We start from the raw sequence: 19,421 nt of genomic DNA, 5'->3' as shown, positions 1-19,421 counted from the left end.
ATGTGGATGCACAAAAAGTACTTTCAAAATAAAATGTAAAAAAAAGAAAAAAGAATCTATATAACTCCAACAAGCTATAAATTGAATCCGTTATTTTAAATAATATATGAATATCCTATACGTATATTCGTATGGGAATATACGAAATGATCATTTTGCAGAGTTAGCACACAGTGACGGAGGTTGAGCCTCATGGAGGACCCGAAGAGCCACGAGCATCGAAATAAAGGATTTTGTGCTTCAGTAATGAATTGTGCAATAAAATATGCATTAGGAAATCCATTTAATATTTTTTTTATTTCGTTAAACATTACTAAAGTAATTTGTGATTTAATAATTTCATTTAAAATAAAGGTACAAGAATAAAATTGCATAATTAAGATTAAGGAACTGACCTCCCAGCCCAGGGCTTTGGAGCGTGATGTCACGGGGGTGGGCGTGGAAAGGATTTTGGCCCGAACCGCCATTTTGGGGGTCTAAGTGAAAAAGGAGCGAAAGCATAGCCATGGTTCGTTCTTGCTGTATGGTCGGCTGCAATGTTCGATCGCACGACCGGCAAGAGAATAAGCTTGAAAAGGGTTTGTCTTTTCATTCTTTCCCAACCTGGAAGCGACATGAGGCAGCTCGTGTATCGATGTTAGCAAAGGAAGGCGTCTAGCCTGGAGAGCAGCTGTGAGACGAGCTGATATCAGTTCTCTTCCATCTCCAAATATCTGTTGGTGCTCCAGACATTTTCATTCCGGTAAGTTCTAAATATGTTCACATCACTCTTTATAGCCTATTAGTTTTATTTTCGATGCGCTCTGAGCTCATAGCAAATTAGAACAAACATCCTACTGAGTGATTTTGCAGAACTACCTTCTATTTATAGAGTTGCTAATTATTTGGCATTATTGCAGCAAACCAGCCAATGAAATGGATGAAACATCGTGACTGGGTTCCAGCGCTACACAAGGGACCTGCTGCAAACATACCACCATGCCAATCAGATTACTTCTTCCATGTGAGGGTGAAGAGGTGACCCTCCTGGATAAGATGGTGAAGGTTTGCTGCGTTTGGTGAACAGTGTGATAATAAAACCAGTGAAAAATGAAACCTGCTCCTGTTAAATATTCTTAAGTCTTTTGCTGTATAAATAGTGGTATATTTTTTCAAAAGATACAGTAAATAAAGTAATGTTAGTAGTGGGTGATATCATGTAAACACTCGTGATTTTGTGTAAACATTTTGTCATTTGTAAACTATAAATGACATGGATTCTACACTGTAACTGATGTGATGTTCTATAAGGTGGTTTTAATAAAAAAAGAGGCAAAAATTAGTTTTTCTTTATTCAACTTTTGAACAGTGGGACTCAGTCAGTACATCTTCAGTAAATGCAAATTATTTACACGGCAGTGCACAACAGGCATAAATCTAGACCCCTAGATAAAACATTAAGCATTATAGCAGTGACAACTCCTCCACAGTAGCAGGTGGGATTTTTCTGTTTTGAGGACGGCTCCTTTTACCTGTCACTACAGATGGTCTGTTTATGTTTTGATCAAGAGCCTTTTTTTGGGCAGCTGAAGAGGAGAAGTCTATCTTATGGCCAACCTCTGGCTGTATCTTGGTCATATTACCAGGCAAAACCCAGTATGCAGGTTCATCTGTAACAGCCCTTGTGCCACAGATCCGCTGCAGGTCTCTGCGACTCCGGCCATACAGGTGCAGTGGGCAGCTTCAACCTTCCCTGTGGTGCTCACAATGACCTGTTGCTGCAATGCTGGTTCATTCAGTCTTTGAGAGTGCAGGACCTGAAACACACACAGACAAATTTCATTTAAAGACAAGAACTAACGAGCCATGGCCGACGTAAATGTGTTTTATCTACTTTATCATAAATGTAACAAAGTGTCTAGAAAGTCAGCACATACATGTAATTTTTCATTTCTTTATGTGTCCATCTATAGAACGCTGCATGTTATAGTGTAAATCTGCCTGATCTGTCAGAAACCTGCCTGCAGAAAATGAACCTAAAGCATGTAATGCAAGGATGTCATCACTTTCAAGATGGAGAAAGCATAAAGTGACAATTATGAATCACTTAATATGATAAGGAGATTCTGCAGGTCATTGATCAAAGTATAAAATTAAAATAAACTGTATTTTTAGTGACACAAGATACAAATATGGAAGCAAGATGTATAATTAGAATTATTTATAATAAACATTAATATTGCAATTTCTTTAACCATAGAGAATAACTAAATCCTTCAGGACAATGTCACATCAATGCACTGAACTCACTCCACCTAACAGCCTCCACATGTTCTCACTGTAATTTCCCCTCATGAATGAATTTATGCTGCACTAATCTGAATGTTTGCAGGGAAATCAAACGCATTTCACACGCAGTACTCGAGCTGACTTACCTTTGTTTGAATGAAGACTTGTACGCGCTGACTCCACAGATAAGGTATGAAATAGGGCTGGGCGATATGACCCAAAATTCATATCTCGATATTTTTTAGCTGCATGGCGATATAAGATATATATCTCAATATTTTTTTTTAAAAAGCCATAAGTTAAGAACAAAAAGAGAGTTCTTAGTCACACTGTGTCCCAGATGTCACACGGGCATTTTCTTTACATACAGCGTAGATGTACATGAAGAAATTACTCATAAATAAATTATCAGCATTTATTAAATAATCATGGTCCATAAATAAAAGAAAACAATGTTGTTTTTGTGCATAACAAAAAGCTCACAATTGTGCAGTCAAAATGTAAACTAATAGAAGCTGAGCATAATAACAAAGAGACAGATTTCACAGCTGCACCACGTCTCTGAACAGGTGCCATTTGTGGTCCTTATACTCACACAGTACGGTAATATTACGTTGAAGCACAGTACGTATCACTCCGCGAGGCGGCTCCATCAAGCGGTGCAGCTCCTTAGCTTAGCAAAGTCATATTAAAACATTTTTTGACAGATTGCTGAGCGCTGTGCACCACATAAAATCGGTTCGCGGTCAGTAAGCACAACCAGAATTCATACATAAGGCGCACTGTCGAGTTTTGAGAAAATGAAAGGATTTTAGGCCGTGCAGCCCCTTCGGGCTGCATGTCGTTAGCGTGGTTAGCTCGCTAACACGTTGACGCCGTCCAGCCCCACGCACGGGGCGATCCGCGGTAACTCGCTAACGGAGATTTTCCGCTTTCATCTTGTCATTGCCTGCAGGTGAAGCTATGGGGGAGGCGGAGTTGTGTTCAGTGAAGGAGAGGCGAGGCCGAGTAACGTTTCGTAGAGACAAAAGTGGACGAAAGAGAGGCAAACCTGCGGCTCCACAACGTAACATAGACTATATCAATATAAACGATATTGTCACATCTTATATCTCGTATGAAAATATATCGATATTTTTAAAAAACTCGATATATCGCCCAGCCCTAGTATGAAATATATCAGGCTACGTCAATAGCGGTTGGTCTTCAGGGTTTCTACTCCACGGCTGTATTTCATACGGGTCCACATTTCCAATGCACGCTATTTTCTGCAAGTACAGCTGCTTTGCCTCTGGACGCAATCGGTCTCTATACAGTCCATTCTCTTTTGAGCTGCTTTTAAGCGTCTTGTAATCGTCGTTCCAACACACTGTGTTTGTTTTGATTCGTAGACCCCGAAAATGGTGCCGCGCTCCCACAATGCATTGCGGCGTGACGTCAACTCCAAAGCCTCCAAAGTTCCCTCAGTGGGCTGGTTTCAGTCATTATGCAAATGTACTGTTTATAAGATTGTGGAAACTTGCAGTCAGCTGAGACTGAAGAAGTCACTTGGATGAGTGACGAAATGTTTCTCCCACAAAACGCTACGTCCAGATGAACAGAATCAACTTTTGGAGATTTAAAATAAAAATCAATATTTCAAAATGAATCCTTTAATAAATACTTAATAAAAACTCCCAATAAAAAACTCATTTCAAAAACCATTTTCAATTTCCACATTAAAAAAGAGAATTTTAAAATGCAATTTAAATAAGACAGATTTATTTCTGACATTTTCCATTTCCTGCATTTTTCCCGTTCCTGTTAGCTCGTGAATTCGCTATTTTATTAGCAAATTACGGTGGCTGGGAAGTGCAAAGTGCAACAAATTAAAAAACGGCAACAAATTAAAAATCCACAACAAATTAAAAAACCGCAACAAATTAAAAATTCGCAACAAATTAAAAATTCGCAACAAATTAAAAAACCACAACAAATTAAAAATCCACAACAAATTAAAAAACCGCAACAAATTAAAAATTCACAACAAATTAAAAAACCACAACAAATTAAAAATCCACAACAAATTAAAAAACCGCAACAAATTAAAAATCCACAAATTAAAAATCCACAACAAATTAAAAAACCACAACAAATTAAAAAACCGCAACAAATTAAAAATCCTTGACGGAAAGGGATTGTCTGAAATACCGGAAGTGGAGAGTGATGTCACGAGAGGGGGCGTGGCCAGAATTTTTGGTTGAGGCGCCATGTTTCTGGGCCGAACAAAGCGCTAGCGAAAGAGGAGCGAAAGTACACGGATAACACCAGTTATGGTTCGTACTTGCTGTGCGGTCGGTTGTAAAGTTAGATCGCACGACCGGCAAGGGAATAAGGTTGAAAATGGTTTATCTTTTCATTCTTTCCCCACCTGGAAGCAACATGAGGCAGCTCATGTATCGGATGTTACCAAAAGAAGGCGTCTAGTCTGGATAGCAGCTGTGAGACCAGCTGATATCCAGTTCGATTCCATCTCCAAATATCTGTTGGTGTGCTCCAGACATTTTCATTCCGGTAAGTTATAGATATGTTCATATCACTCTTTATCGGTCTTTTAAGTCTGACATCACTAGCCGTGTCTTGGCTCAAACTCCCAAGAGCACCTGCAGGTCCATAAATCACACGATCACTGTGGCATCACTGAGTGTTGAAAAACTATCTAAAGTCTTTCATCTGTAATAAAATGATCAGCGTTCTGCTCTACCATGTGTAACAATTGAGTTTATCATCCAGGCATCCATGAAGACGAAATTAGCAGGAAGTTAGCTCGCTAGATTCCATCTAAATACAATATAGCATGTCCTAACTGAGGGATTTTGGAAACAAAGTCAAACGTACAGCTCTGCTATCACTTCCAACATAAATGAAGACAGAAAACTAAACAGCAGTGACGTTTGTAGGGTACTGAAGTTTGGCTAGCTGGTGTAAAACGATGTGCTACGTGACCGTTAGCGGCACAGCTATGTTAGCATAATATAAACACTAACTTTTTCCACTTAATAAAAGTTATCGTGAGGATTCTCGGTGGTCAGGAACAACGGCGCTTCGTGTCCATCCCGTGTAGATGTTAGTGAAACTGTTGGGAAGACAACATGAACATTTTACTTATACTGTATAATCTGCAGATTCTGACAGAAATCTGCATATCCTTTGAAGCACCGCTCCTCTCTAAAATGGCAATAAGGATAATTATTAGGCCATATGTAAATAACAAAATAATTTAAAGCAAAGTCTGAAACAAATCTTTATACTTAAGGGGCATCAGTCAAACAATACTGTTTGGTCTGGGTCTAAACAGAGCGTGTTGTGTGTGACATCTGCTTTTGCATATGTGGGCCACTTTGAGGGTTCACAAAGGAGCGTGTTTGCTGTCACATTTTATTTGTAGTGTGAACAAGCAGACAAAAAAATCGGAATTGAGCATTAAGACCTGTAGTGTGAATGTAGCCATAGTGAGTAGAGTGCATTGATGTGACATTGTTCTGAAGGATTTAGTTATTCTCAGTGGTTAAAGAAATTGCAATTATTTATTCATATTTATTAGAAATAATCCTAATTACATATCTTGCTTCCGTGTTTGTGTCCTGTGTCACAAAAATACATTTTTTACTATAATACATTGATTAATGACCTGCAGAATCTCCTTATCATATTACGTGTCCATAATTGTCACCTAAAGTCAAACTTTATGCTTTCTCCATAAAGTGATTACATACTTTAGTTTCATTTTCTGAAGTCAGGTTTCTGAAAGAGAACAGGCAGATTTGGAATATAACATGCAGCGTTCTATAGATGGATACATAAAAAAATGGAAAATTACATGTATGTGCTAACTTTCTAAACACTTTGTTACATTTATGATAAATGGATTTGAAAGTAGATAAAACACATTTATGTTGGCCTTGGCTCATTAGTCTTTGTCTTTAAATTAACTTGTATGTTTCAGGTACTGCACTCTCAAAGACTGAATGAACCAGCATTGCAGCCATGGGTCATTGTGAGCATCACAGGGAAGGTTGAAGCCGCCCACTGCACCTGTATGGCTGGAGTCGTGGAGACCTGCAGCCATGTCGCTGTTCTTCTTTTTAAAGTAGAAGCAACAATGCGGATCTGTGGCACAAGGGCTGTTACAGATGAACCTGCATACTGGGTTTTGCTGGGTAATATGACCAAGATACAGCCAGAGGTTGGCCATAAGATAGACTTCTCCTCTTCAGCTGCCCAAAAACTGCTCTGGATCAAAACATAAACAGACCATCCGTATTGAAAGGTAAAAGGAGCCGTCCTCAAAACAGAAAAATCCCACCTGCTACTGTGGAGGAGTTGTCACTGCTATTGGATACTTTGCTGGAGCACAGTAAAGCTGTGGGTTGTGGGAATGACCCATAATGTTTTATATAAGGGTCTAGATTTATGCCTGAAGTGCACTGCCATGTAAATAATTTGCATTTACTGAATATGTACTGACTGAGTACCACTGTTCAAAAGTTCAATAAAGAAACAAACTAATTTTTGCCTCTTTTTTATTATAGAATATCACATCAGTTACAATGTAGAATCCATGTCATTTATAGTTTATAAAAGACAAAATGTTTACACAAAATCATGACAGCATTTACACGATATCACCCACTACTAACACTACTTAATTTACTATCAATTACTTCAATTTATCTTCTGAAAAATTACCGCTATTTATACAGCACAAGACTTAAGAATATTTAACAGGAGCAAGTTTCATTTTCCCCTGGTTTTACTACCACACTGTTCATCAAAACGGCAGCAAACCTTCACCATCTTATCCAGAAGGGTCACCTCTTCACCCTCACATGGAAGAAGTATTGGCATGGTGGTATGTTTGAAGCAGGTCCCTTGTGTAGCGCTGGAACCCAGTCACGATGTTTCATCCATTTCATTGGCTGGTCTGCTGCAATAATGCCAAATAATTAGCAAGTCTATAAATAGCACGTAGTTCTGCAAAATCACTCATTAGGATGTTTTTTTTTTCTAATTTGCTATGACCTCAGAGTGCATCGAAAAGAAAACTAATAGGCTATCTGGTCTTTAAGTGGTGGCGTGACAAATCCTGCTTCCAGGCCTAAAGTAGTCTGCGTTTAATATGGATTTTGTGTTGTTAACATGTTTAATGTTTTGTATTGTCTTCTATTTAATCTCAAAAAACTCCTAAAAACAGTCAGTGATCACTGTTGGCTTCCCACTGCTTCTATCACCACTAATCATTTGAAAGCTCAGTTTTTAAAACCTTACGATGTAGCTACAGCCCAGCCCATGCAGCAGTATATGAATGACTAATCCTATTCATCCTTGTGGATGGATTATCTCAGTTGTTCTCCTGGCTGGAGTTTGGTCCGTTTACAGCTTCCTGCGATGCGATTACATTTGTTTCTGACCACCGAGAATCCTCACGATAACTTTTATTAAGTGGAAAAAGTTAGTGTTTATATTATGCTAACATAGCTGTGCCGCTAACGGTCACGTAGCACATCGTTTTACACCAGCTAGCCAAACTTCAGTACCCTACAAACGTCACTGCTGTTTAGTTTTCTGTCTTCATTTATGTTGGAAGTGATAGCAGAGCTGTACGTTTGACTTTGTTTCCAAAATCCCTCAGTTAGGACATGCTATATTGTATTTAGATGGAATCTAGCGAGCTAACTTCCTGCTAATTTCGTCTTCATGGATGCCTGGATGATAAACTCAATTGTTACACATGGTAGAGCAGAACGCTGATCATTTTATTACAGATGAAAGACTTTAGATAGTTTTTCAACACTCAGTGATGCCACAGTGATCGTGTGATTTATGGACCTGCAGGTGCTCTTGGGAGTTTGAGCCAAGACACGGCTAGTGATGTCAGACTTAAAAGACCGATAAAGAGTGATATGAACATATCTATAACTTACCGGAATGAAAATGTCTGGAGCACACCAACAGATATTTGGAGATGGAATCGAACTGGATATCAGCTGGTCTCACAGCTGCTATCCAGACTAGACGCCTTCTTTTGGTAACATCCGATACATGAGCTGCCTCATGTTGCTTCCAGGTGGGGAAAGAATGAAAAGATAAACCATTTTCAACCTTATTCCCTTGCCGGTCGTGCGATCTAACTTTACAACCGACCGCACAGCAAGTACGAACCATAACTGGTGTTATCCGTGTACGTTCGCTCCTCTTTCGCTAGCGCTTTGTTCGGCCCAGAAACATGGCGCCTCAACCAAAAATTCTGGCCACGCCCCCTCTCGTGACATCACTCTCCACTTCCGGTATTTCAGACAATCCCTTTCCGTCAAGGATTTTTAATTTGTTGCGGTTTTTTAATTTGTTGTGGATTTTTAATTTGTTGTGGATTTTTAATTTGTTGTGGATTTTTAATTTGTTGCGGTTTTTTAATTTGTTGTGAATTTTTTATTTGTTGCCGTTTTTTAATTTGTTGCGGTTTTTTAATTTGTTGTGGATTTTTAATTTGTTGCCGTTTTTTAATTTGTTGCGCTTTGCACTTCCCAGCCACCGTAGCAAATAGATTAGATTTGGGATTTTGAAATAATGATTTATAAATAGTGTTTTTATTTTAAATGAAATGATTGAATAATAAATTATTTTAGTAATTTTAAAATTACTAAAATAATTAAAAAATTAAATATAAAATGCATATTATTTGGACAAATTTATTATTGAAGCACAAAATTCTTTATTTTGATGCACGTGGCCCTTCTGGTCCTCCTTAGCGCTGGTCTTCATCTTTGTCTGCTGACTTAGTAAGTGTCCTCCGTGGGTACCCTCAGAGGCTGAGGTTGCTCCAGGCTGATCATGAGCGTGGGGTCTCTGCTCATCACATCACCGTTATTAGAATGTGCATTGCCCACAAATGGGTGTGCCCTCTCTTGCTGAGGATTTGGTGTAAGACAGAACTCCTCTCTCTCCTGCTGCTCCAAGTGTCTGAGGATGGCCTTGGACAGGAAGTGAGGATCATCCTCCTGCTCATCTAGAAAATGATGAAGACGAAGAAGAAGATTATCTGGTTGTTAATTCCATGTTTTCAGCTTTATAACAATCGAAGAACTACACAGTGAAAGATAAATATGAGTTCACATGAGGCCAGAGTTGAAACTGATCCTCTGACCTACATATTTCATTTCAGCTTCATACTGTGTCACATTTAGACTCCAGTGTAGCAACAAAACCCCTTTAAAAACAGCCACAACATCTTTGTGGGAAAGTGGATAAGCTGAAAGCTAAAATCCTCCTAAAAGCAGCCTGTGTCATGCTGGGAGTACAAAGTCCCCCCCTCTCTCTCTCTCTCTCTCTCTCTCTCTCTCTCTCACACACACACACACACACACACTACCATTGAGCAGGATGAGCTTGTAGCGGTTGCGACACTCCAGCGAATGCTCCAGGATGTCCTGCAGGGTCCTGAAGAAGAGCAGAACCTGCTGTCTGCGCTCAGGCTCCCCAAAACCAGCGCTGCTCTCCTGGGACATGTTGTACAGCGTCAGCAGAGGCGTCGCATACTCCACCACACACTCATGGACCTGTTGACACACAAACACACATAGACATGAACAAAAAACAGACACTCAGGGAAAGATATATTTCCCGGACAGATAATCCTTTAAAAGCTTGCAGCACTCTCCTCTCAGATATGTTTGATTCTCGTGTTTTACAGCTAGATGGTGCTGTTACTACGCTTTCACAAACTAGCTCTCCACCGGTGGATTCTTTGGTTTAACCAGGAGGTCGTATCAATGCTGTGCTATTGAAGGGAAATAGTCAAAGGTGAGGTAGATTATTTTACTTCTTTATTTCAAAGTATAAGAAATATCAGATGATAAGGAGTCTGTTTTATAGTATGTCGTAATCCAGAAATAAATATTCAGTGAAATAATGTCACAATGATCAGATCAGCTCAGCAGACAGTGTAAAGGTGTTAGGATTTCCTGGCTTCACTGAGGAAGATCATGATGTTAAAGCTACAGCAAAAGTAACATAAAGAGCAACTTTAGCGCTTGGCCACTCAGCATGGACGGTTCGCAGCACGGATCCCTTCACACTCATAAAAGCATACACCAAACACGTCCTGCAAGTTTACGTTTATTTGAATATTAAATATGCACTAAACTGAATATATATGCATATATATGTAAAAATAACATGATTCCATGTAATGTCTGCAGCAGTAAATTAAAGCCATTCACTTTGAGCTATCTGTGGCTATTTTTAGTCCTAAATGAAACCCCAAATGCTTTCATGTCGCCCCAAACTTCCTTTCTTTTGACTGAACTATTGCTTGTGAGTACAGTCAGTGTTAGATTTGCATCAAACACGTTGGATACACAGCACGCTGATGTTCTCTAAGATACTGAAGCAAATTATGAGATAAAGGCCCTTGAGTCTGTCACTTTGCTGTGACTCTCATTGTCTGTCGTATTTAAACTGTGCAATCTTTGCAAATCTGATCAAAGGAGAAAAATATGAGCATGAGTCTTTCAACCCACACTTGCAGCAAAAAACCCCGATGCTGAGTTCATTTCCTGCACGAGATGTTTACAGCTGTTTAATACTGACCAAACATTCTTAATATGGACTTCAGTCCAGTCGGACGCACATTAATCAAGTAAAAAAACAAACAAAACTATGCCTGGGTTACTTTATGCTTGCATACCTTCCTATTCTCATCCATTATGCGGTACACACTGTGCTTGTAGACCCGCCCCCGGACTCCTGCCCTGTCAATCTCGTTGTTTGGTAGGTTGTCATAGAATTGGATGTTTTCATCCTCATCCTCCAGCTTATGGGAAATGTTGGCATTGAGAGGGATGAGGATGAGGAGCTTCCTGGAGCCACGACCCCAACTGGTGTTGTTTAACTGGTGTGTGGCACAAAACCCTGCGATGGACTGCTCCAAATCTGAATAGACACGCAAACACAGAAACAGATCTCTTCATTCACATTCATCCTCCATCTCTAGAATAGAGCAGAAAGTGTAGCAATGTGACCCTGTGAGCCAAAAAGAACAGACGGCAGAGTCTAGCAGCTTAATAGATTCAACTTGAACTGGTTAATAAATTTATTTAAATCAATTCACTTGTATTTATATAAATCACAACAACAGTTGCCTCAAGGCTCTTTATATTGTAAGCTGAAGACAGAGAAAACGGAGAAATCCCCAACATTCACGTGACCCCTTTAGAGCAAGGTCTGTGGCAACAGTGGGAAGGAAAAACTCCCTTTTAACAGGGAGAAACCTCTGCACACATGGACACACACTGAATTTAACAGCACATGAGGGCAAAACATGATTTGTTTGTAGATGTTGTCATGTTACTGACGTGGCAGCACCAGTCGCAGGTATCCCAGGTAGAAGGACCAGGCAAGGCCGTGGGCTACGTTCTTCTTCCTCCCCTCGCAGATGTCTGACACCTCCACCGCCGACGGACCCTGCATGCCAACCACAGAAACAGCCGCAACAATGTCACAACACTTCACCTATGCTCAGGAGCCACCTGACACCCTGCTGAAGGTGCCAGGCGAAAGAAAAGGGCATCCTCTCACCCAAGCTGCCCTTTTCCATGTGGAACAAATATATTTTTAGGTTGAATTCAGCATGAGGGACACAGTCAGCTGGACCAAAAGAGATCTGTGCAAAACGCAGTGGTCATTGTTGCTAATGAAGACATGTTTAGAGTCTATTTTTACTCAAGAAATGCCATTTCAGTTTTAATCAGGTAAAGCCCCGGGGAGGGACTGGTCTTTCTGTAGTGTAGTCCTTTAAAGCTGTTTTTTTTTGTGAGCCACAAACACACACCGAGCTCTGACTGAGATCAAATTGTCAGGTTGGTGAATTCTCCTCAGTAAAGGCTTTAACTACTAAAATGTAATCAAATACCCTGCCAGTCAAACGTTTGGACACACTTTCTCATTTAATGGTTTTTCTTTGTCTTTACTACTTTCTACATTGTAGATACAAACTGAAGACATCAAATATATGAAACAAGATATATTGATATATGTAGCAAAGAGAAGAATTATTGATAATTCTCCTGAAAGTATTTAAGTTAAGATAACTCTTTATTATCATTGCTCATTCATACTTAGTACAATACTACAACAAAATTGGAAAGTAGCCAGCCTTTGCTTTGTTGACAGCGCTGCAAACGTTTGGCCTTCTCTCAATGAGCTTCATGATGTATTCACCTAAAATGGTTTTCACTTCACATGTGCACCTTGTGAGGGTCCATTTGTGGAATTTCTTGCCTTCTTGATGGGGTTGGGACCATCAGGTGTGTTCTGCAGAAGTCAGGCTGGTACACATCTGACAGCCCTATTTGACAACTGTTAGAGTTCATATTATGAGTTCTAACAGTAGTTAGAACTAAGAACCAACCAGCTAAGTAAAGAGAAACAACAGTCCATCATTACTTTAAGGACTGGAGGTCAGTCAGTCCGGAAAATTGCTAAAACTTTGAATGTGTCCCCAAGTGCAGTCGCAAAAACCATCAAGCACTATGATGAAACTGGACCACCCCAGGAAAGGAAGACCAAGTGACCAAGAGGATAAATTCATCCGAGTCACCAGCCTCAGAAATCTCAAGTTAACACCGCCTCAGATTAAAGCCCAGATAAATGCCGCACAGAGCTCCAGTAGGAGACACATCTCTACATCAACTGTTCAGAGGAGACTTTATGGTCAAATAGCTGCTAAGAAACCATGACTAAGGAAAAGCAACAAGCAGAAGAGATGTGTTTGGACCAAGAAACACAAGGAATGGACATTAGACCAGTGGACATTTGTGCTTTGGTCTGATGAGTCCAAAATTCAAATCTTTGGTTCCAGCCGCCGTGAGATGCAGAAAAGGTGAACGGATGGTCTCTACATACACGGTTCCTACCGTGAACTACTGGTGACACCGTTGATGATTTAAATGGACCACAGAGCGAAGGCAAAAAGGCCAACAAGTGCTCAGCATGCCTTTGAACTCCTTCATGATTGTTGGAAAAATTTTCAGTTGACGACCTCATGGAGCTCATCGAGAGAATGCCAAGAATGTGCAAAATCAAAGCAAAGGGCAGATATTTTTAAGAATCTAACATTTAAAACATGTTTGGAGTTATTTCAGACTTTTTTGTTTACTACATAATTCCTTATGTGCTCATTCATAGTTTTGATGCCTTCAGTGAGAATGTACAACGTAAAGAGTCACGAAAATAAAGAAAAAGCATCAAATGAGAAGGTGTGTCGAAACTTGGGACTGGTAGTTTATGTTTGAGATCCCACACTGTCTGAGTGCATGTAAAGACAGACTGCTGCTGGGACGATTGCATGCACTGTTGAGCATGGCGAGTGCAGACCTGCCTGTAGCTCCGTGTTTATGTTCATAGTGAAAGTCTTCTAGTATAGACAGGCTGGTGGACATTCCAGAAGTGCTGCTAATTAATGACTGTGTGCAATGTAAGTTTAGCTCTGGGTGCAACAGTGGCAGCTGGATCAAGAGGAGAGAACATTCATCATCATGAGAACTCGATTTCTTTGGAAGGATGAATTACTTTACTGAGGAGTGCTGTGTGAACAACATTTGAAATGAGGTAGCAGCACTTGTGTAGTGCATCCTCAACTTCCTCGACATGTTAATGTGGTAAAGAGTTGTGCTGCTGTATTTGTGTTGCAGCCTGTTTACGACTTTTTCTTGATTTTCCATTCCCAGATGTTCCACTTGTTCAGCGTCTTTTTGGGATGTCCCAAGTGTTGCTTTATTTCTACATGATGTGAACAGCAGCAACATCTGTGTCCACTATGATTTCTATGACTATGTCCTATGAACGACCCTCTTTGAACAGAGGCGTGGTTTACGACACCAAATGTCTGCCATCTATAATCCAGCTTTGAGATCCCTTCCCAGACGCCTTAATGCCCACTCACATCCTGGGCCAGGTTTCACAATGAGTTCACCTGAAACCTTGGCTGATTGTGATCTACAACCGTTTTCACACCTTGGCTCGTGTGATTTTAGTAGAGGATCATTAGGGGGTCCTTTGTCCCTCTTGGGGGGGGGACACTCCCACAGGGCTTAAGGCTACGTCCACACTAGCCCGGATAAATTTGAAAACGGCATTATCGAATGAAAATGCTCCGCGTCCACACTATCGTTTTCAGTCATTTTCACAGAGTTGTGCGTCCACATTGAAACGGACGAAATCGCTTACGTTTCAGTACTGCGCATGTGTGAAGCGCAAGAAGAGAAACCTGCCTCATTTCTGTGTGCTGCTTATTTACTTTCCGGCTCTCTGAAACGTCGCGGCAAAATGTCGAGGAAAAGCACCGAGTTTTTTAAATGGAATAACAATGAGGTGGAGTTGTTGCTGCGAGTAACACAAAACTACAAAGTTGCAAAAGCGAGTGAGAATTAAAGAATTTGAAGAAAAGCTATCCGGAGCATGTACAGACTGATATTAATCTTTAATAGGGCTGTCAAAATCCAGAGCAAACAAAACAAACGCTGTATAATGCCCTCCGCTATCTTTGTTTAATTGGTCACATGACTGCATCACATGACTAAAATGTGTCATCGTTTTCATCACTGTCTACACTGCAACGCGAAAATGGCGTTTTCAAATGTATCTGCTTAGGAGAGTTTCCTTGAATGACAATGGCGTCTCAGTGTGGATGGGAGGCCAAAACGGAAGAAGACGATGCATTTTCAAATGAAAACGTATTAGTGTGGACATAGGCTAAATCTGGGACTCCCCAACATTTGACCTTAGAACTGAGGAAGCTTCTTGGATGAGAGGATAAACATCTTCAAGCAACTTAAAGAAGTCCAGACGGTTTTCTTTCTAACCTCAAGTATTTAAACTCCTTTACTCTGTTTTTTCTTTTCAGTCATCTTCTCTCCAGTGCACACCTCCACCTCAGTAGGTTCTCTTCCACCTGCCTCCCACTCTAGACCAGTAATATGTTTAAACCTCACAGTCCACAGAAACTCCTGCCTAACCTCGTCTCTCAACCTGTCCATCACCACTGCAAACAAGAAGGGGCTCAGAGCCAATAACTAATAAAATCCCAGCTCCCAACCTAGAACCCATCTACCATTCCTGCCCCACACCTCACCACACGTCACCACCCACTCCTGACGTCCTCCACACTTTCAGTCTGTATAAGCTGTACTGCTGCTCGCTGATTGTCACCTCTCTTCTTAACCTAGCTTTCCCATCGCCTCATCAATTCTATCCCTGTGTAATTACAGCTCTGCACCTCACCCTTGTTTGTTCAAAAACTGCACCATCTTGTGGTAAATTTCGGTATTACACAAACACATTGCTTTAATTGATATTGCTTCAACAAAATACTTGTTTTAGACATGAATTCATGGTGGTTCTTCTTCACATTTTGGTGACAGTTTTATATTTGTCATAATATACTTAATAATTAGTAAAGGCTGAAAGCCCTGTAAGAGAAAGACAGTGATGTGCAATGAAGACGTGTCTGTAACCTCACCAGGACTCCAGAGACTTTCAACAGTGGGTAAAGGACAAACACAAGGACAAGGAGTTCCCAGATGTTGCATTTGTGTGGTAGATGATGTCCAGCCAGGTACAGCATTAGGCTTGCCACACCAGCAGCGAGCAGGGTCTTGCCCCCCAAACCACAGGCAGGGAGCATGTGGCTTAGCATCCCTTGTCCTCGATATCTGGTCAGAACATGGAAGGAAGAAGGGCAAATTTGGCCCCGTTAACACGTGTTGCTGCTATACAGAGTAATTATTACTTTAAAAAAGCTGTCTCGGTATCTCTAACAATAATTTGGCAGCAAACATGTTTTTTGTCAGTTTTAAGCTCCACCAGTTGTGGAAAGAAATATCTTTACTAAAAATCATCCTAAGAAGTGACACAGTACTCACGAACAGTAAAGTCTCAGCTTGTGGAAATAAATCAATGAACTCGGAGATACTAAGTTGTTACTGTGATCCAAGCCTCTTGTTTTATATATAGTGATAGTAAGCATACTGAATGGTTTTAAACTGCTTTAATCAGTTGTAACTTCTGACGCTGAAAATGAAGCAAAGTCAAAAACTGCAGTTCCTTCAGTGGCCACTTGAGGCTAACAGTAATGTTATGGAGCTACTGCCATCTTTCATATACAGTTAATGTATTACAACACCTTTCCTCTCACCTTGTGTTTGAATGATATATCAGCTCCTCTGCCAGCAGACAGAGCCCATGTAGCAAAGGGCCACCAGTCAGCATGAGTACTGCCATGGCAATCCAGCCAAGCAACTTCTCAGGAGAGAATAAAAGCATGCCTCCTATAGTTACGGCAGCTGTAACCGCAGCACAGAGTTTAGGTAAATCCCCACGGGGCCGAGGGATTAGAGCATCCTGTTCTCGAGGACACTGCATCTGTCAGGAAGGAAAGGATAGAGCTTACAGAAAAGTAGATACTGTAGAGCCAGTTCACCCAAGCTTTTATTGAAGTCTAACTTCTGGTCTGGAATATTAAAGTTTATCATCAGGAGTAACAAATTGCATGGTTGTGGATGTTTGGAGGTTTGAACCCTTTTAACACAAATTTGTTTAACTTCTATAACTTTAAAAGACGTGAGCACCATCAGCTGTTACACAAAAGCTTGAATCTACCTACAGAAGAAGTGAACAGGTGGACTGTAGTCATTCAGCATAAACAAATCAGACCAACAGGGTGGGGTGGGGTTCATTTTTCCACAGGAACCCTCTGCAGCTGAAACCTGCTTATTGAAAAACTGGTTATGCGCAGGTTTGTTTTGCAATTTCTTCTCCTGTTAAGGCAAAACTGGTATCCTGACAGCCATCACAGCACTGCACCAATCATAAAAGGCAGAAGGGAAGTGCCAAAGGGCAAAAATGATGCCGTGTGACAATATAGATTCTCACCAAAACACTTCAGTGTTACAGGTGTTACTGAAGAGTGTTAAAGCACAATGAGGTACACTTAATATGCCCGCTAGCTGGCTGATTTGATGTAGTCCCTCTAAACAGAAGCTGCAGCCTTTTACTTTAACGTTACACGTGTCTGTAATCACGTTTCATTGCAGTGTGAACACTGAAGACAGCTGTGGTAAGTAACAGAGTGCAGTTTGTCTGTTAGTATGTTATAAAACTACAACAGAGACAAAGATGCAGATGAAGGGACTCACCTTGATGTGCCTGCTGTGATCCAGACTGGAGAGATTTCCTCTGTCTGCTCTATTTGTGCCTCTCCTCTCTCTCTGTCTCCACCCCTCATGCTATAACAGGAATTTCAGTTTTCATTTCACGTAAATATTCTCACTACCACAGTAAAAGAGAGGTAAAGAGTGAGTGGCAAAGAAAGAGAGAGAGAAAGTGAAAAAATAGAGACGGGTAGAGAGCTAATACGCTCAAGGAAGTTCTGGCTCTGCACCAATAAAACTTTCATTGTGTTTCCTTCGTTCAGCTGCTGGGAGGGTGAAGCAAAGACCTACCGTATACATGAGAGAGAGGGAGGGAGAGGTAACTTGAGCTTGAACTGAATGTGTGAACATTAACCCCTATTTAGTCCATAAAAGTCTCAAAGCTTGGAAGCATTTTATATGACTCAAATGTTGCAACAGCATTGAATTGAACTGAATTGATTTACCTTTATTAGTCCAACAAGGCAAGCATGCTGCACACAGTGGTTGCTGTTATCACTGTTTGCTGTCACTTCCTATAAAGTACTTGTAGATGAGTACTGAAGTGCTCATCCTGCTATCTGTACCTGAGCTGTGGTAACGCACAAATTTTCCTGCTGTGGGATCAAAAAAAGTCTTGCTTGGCTTTTTAATGTCCGTTGGTTCTTTCTTTTAAACCAGTGCACATTATATTGTTCTTCTTCCTAAAGCAGAGTCATAGTCAGCATGGCTTGGTTAGTTGGGTGCTTTACTTTGGTTATTCCCAGTAAATTGGAACTGATTGTCTTTAATGCTCTTCGGCTTGGCGTACTCGTTGTGATACAGCGTGTGGTGTTGGTGCATTTTTTAGTAGAATATGATATTTTTAATATATTGTGGGACTTTGTAAGCAGCTAACTCTACTAACTAATCTTTCCGTGATGTTTGAGCTTTGAGGAAGGAAATTCAAGTGTTTTATTTGTGTGTTAATTAGACTTGATCAGCTGGTGTCTGTGTAAGTGTATGGGTGCACTTTGCTGACTTCCTGTCTTTAGCTGGTAACTTTGCACTCTACTTTTTCACAAGAATGGCCACATTCATCTTCAAAGGGTTTAGGGTAACAATGTTAAAAATGAAAACGGGTTTTCACAGACCAGTGGTTGGGAATCACTTCTCTTTACAAACAGGAAGCATGTAAACGTGTATCATAAATGTATGATTAGCTACAGAGATGTGGAAATACTTTTGATAGTATTAGTGAATTTTGTCATACAGAATCATAAAACTGAAAGAAGAACAAAGAGTGCTGTGTAAGACGCATCGAAGAGTTTAACTGCTGCACAGTGCATGCTGGAAACTCTGCTCATATGCAAATTTTTATTTAATTAAGTTTGCATTTGGGAGAGTTTCAGTTCGGATGTGGCCTAAACATAAATTACTAGACATTTTAAGCAGGAGTAATCTTTACCAGTAACAGTTTCTTAGTCGGATATGTGTGTGCAATTCATTCACACTCTCTGTCTTTAAAGCAAAGTGAGCTGCTTTCTGTCACAACTGATCAGCTGCTACTTAGCACAAATATCTTATGGACAATGGTGGGCATCCTCTGCATACGGCCATAAGGAACCAGAAGAGTCTGTTCAGCGACAGGTTGCTTCTCCCAAAGTCTAAGACCAACAGACTTAAAAACTCCTTTGTCCCACATGCCATCCAACTATTTAACTCCTCGCTGGAGGGCAGGGGGAGGGGAAACAGGAGGACAAAGGAGGGCGGGAACAACTAAGCTGTAGTGCTTTTTATTGTGCAATATTTTTTATAGTCGACTGTGCAATAATCACTGTGCAACAGACTCACAATAGTTGAAATGTGCAATAGACCTGTGCAATCTACATTTCATCATAGACTATATTTCACTGGTATTCATATTTATCCCTATTATATATTCTGTAT

At 40.5% G+C, this 19,421-nt stretch overlaps 1 protein-coding gene and 1 long non-coding RNA gene across 2 annotated transcripts; one reads left to right on the top strand and one right to left on the bottom strand.

Moving 5' to 3' along the window:
• The first annotated feature begins 4,403 nt into the window (after window positions 1-4,403).
• LOC143421501 (uncharacterized) lies at window positions 4,404-6,816 on the top strand. Its single transcript, XR_013101169.1, has 2 exons — window positions 4,404-4,821; window positions 6,254-6,816. It is a non-coding gene; the product is annotated as an uncharacterized LOC143421501 (long non-coding RNA).
• sting1 (stimulator of interferon response cGAMP interactor 1) lies at window positions 6,814-17,756 on the bottom strand. The gene is made up of 8 exons (XM_076890971.1): window positions 17,499-17,756; window positions 16,499-16,725; window positions 15,824-16,016; window positions 11,661-11,769; window positions 10,994-11,238; window positions 9,677-9,863; window positions 8,232-9,313; window positions 6,814-7,234 (listed from the first exon to the last, which is right to left on the bottom strand). The coding sequence occupies exons 2-7, from the start codon at window positions 16,723-16,725 to the stop codon at window positions 9,084-9,086; spliced, it is 1,191 nt and encodes a 396-aa protein (XP_076747086.1). The 5' UTR covers window positions 17,499-17,756; the 3' UTR covers window positions 6,814-7,234; window positions 8,232-9,083.
• Window positions 17,757-19,421: the final 1,665 nt, after the last annotated feature.

This window comes from Maylandia zebra, linkage group LG2 (assembly GCF_041146795.1).
Source record: "Maylandia zebra isolate NMK-2024a linkage group LG2, Mzebra_GT3a, whole genome shotgun sequence".
Lineage (NCBI taxonomy): Eukaryota > Metazoa > Chordata > Actinopteri > Cichliformes > Cichlidae > Maylandia > Maylandia zebra.
This window is presented reverse-complemented; position numbering and strand designations above follow the sequence as displayed.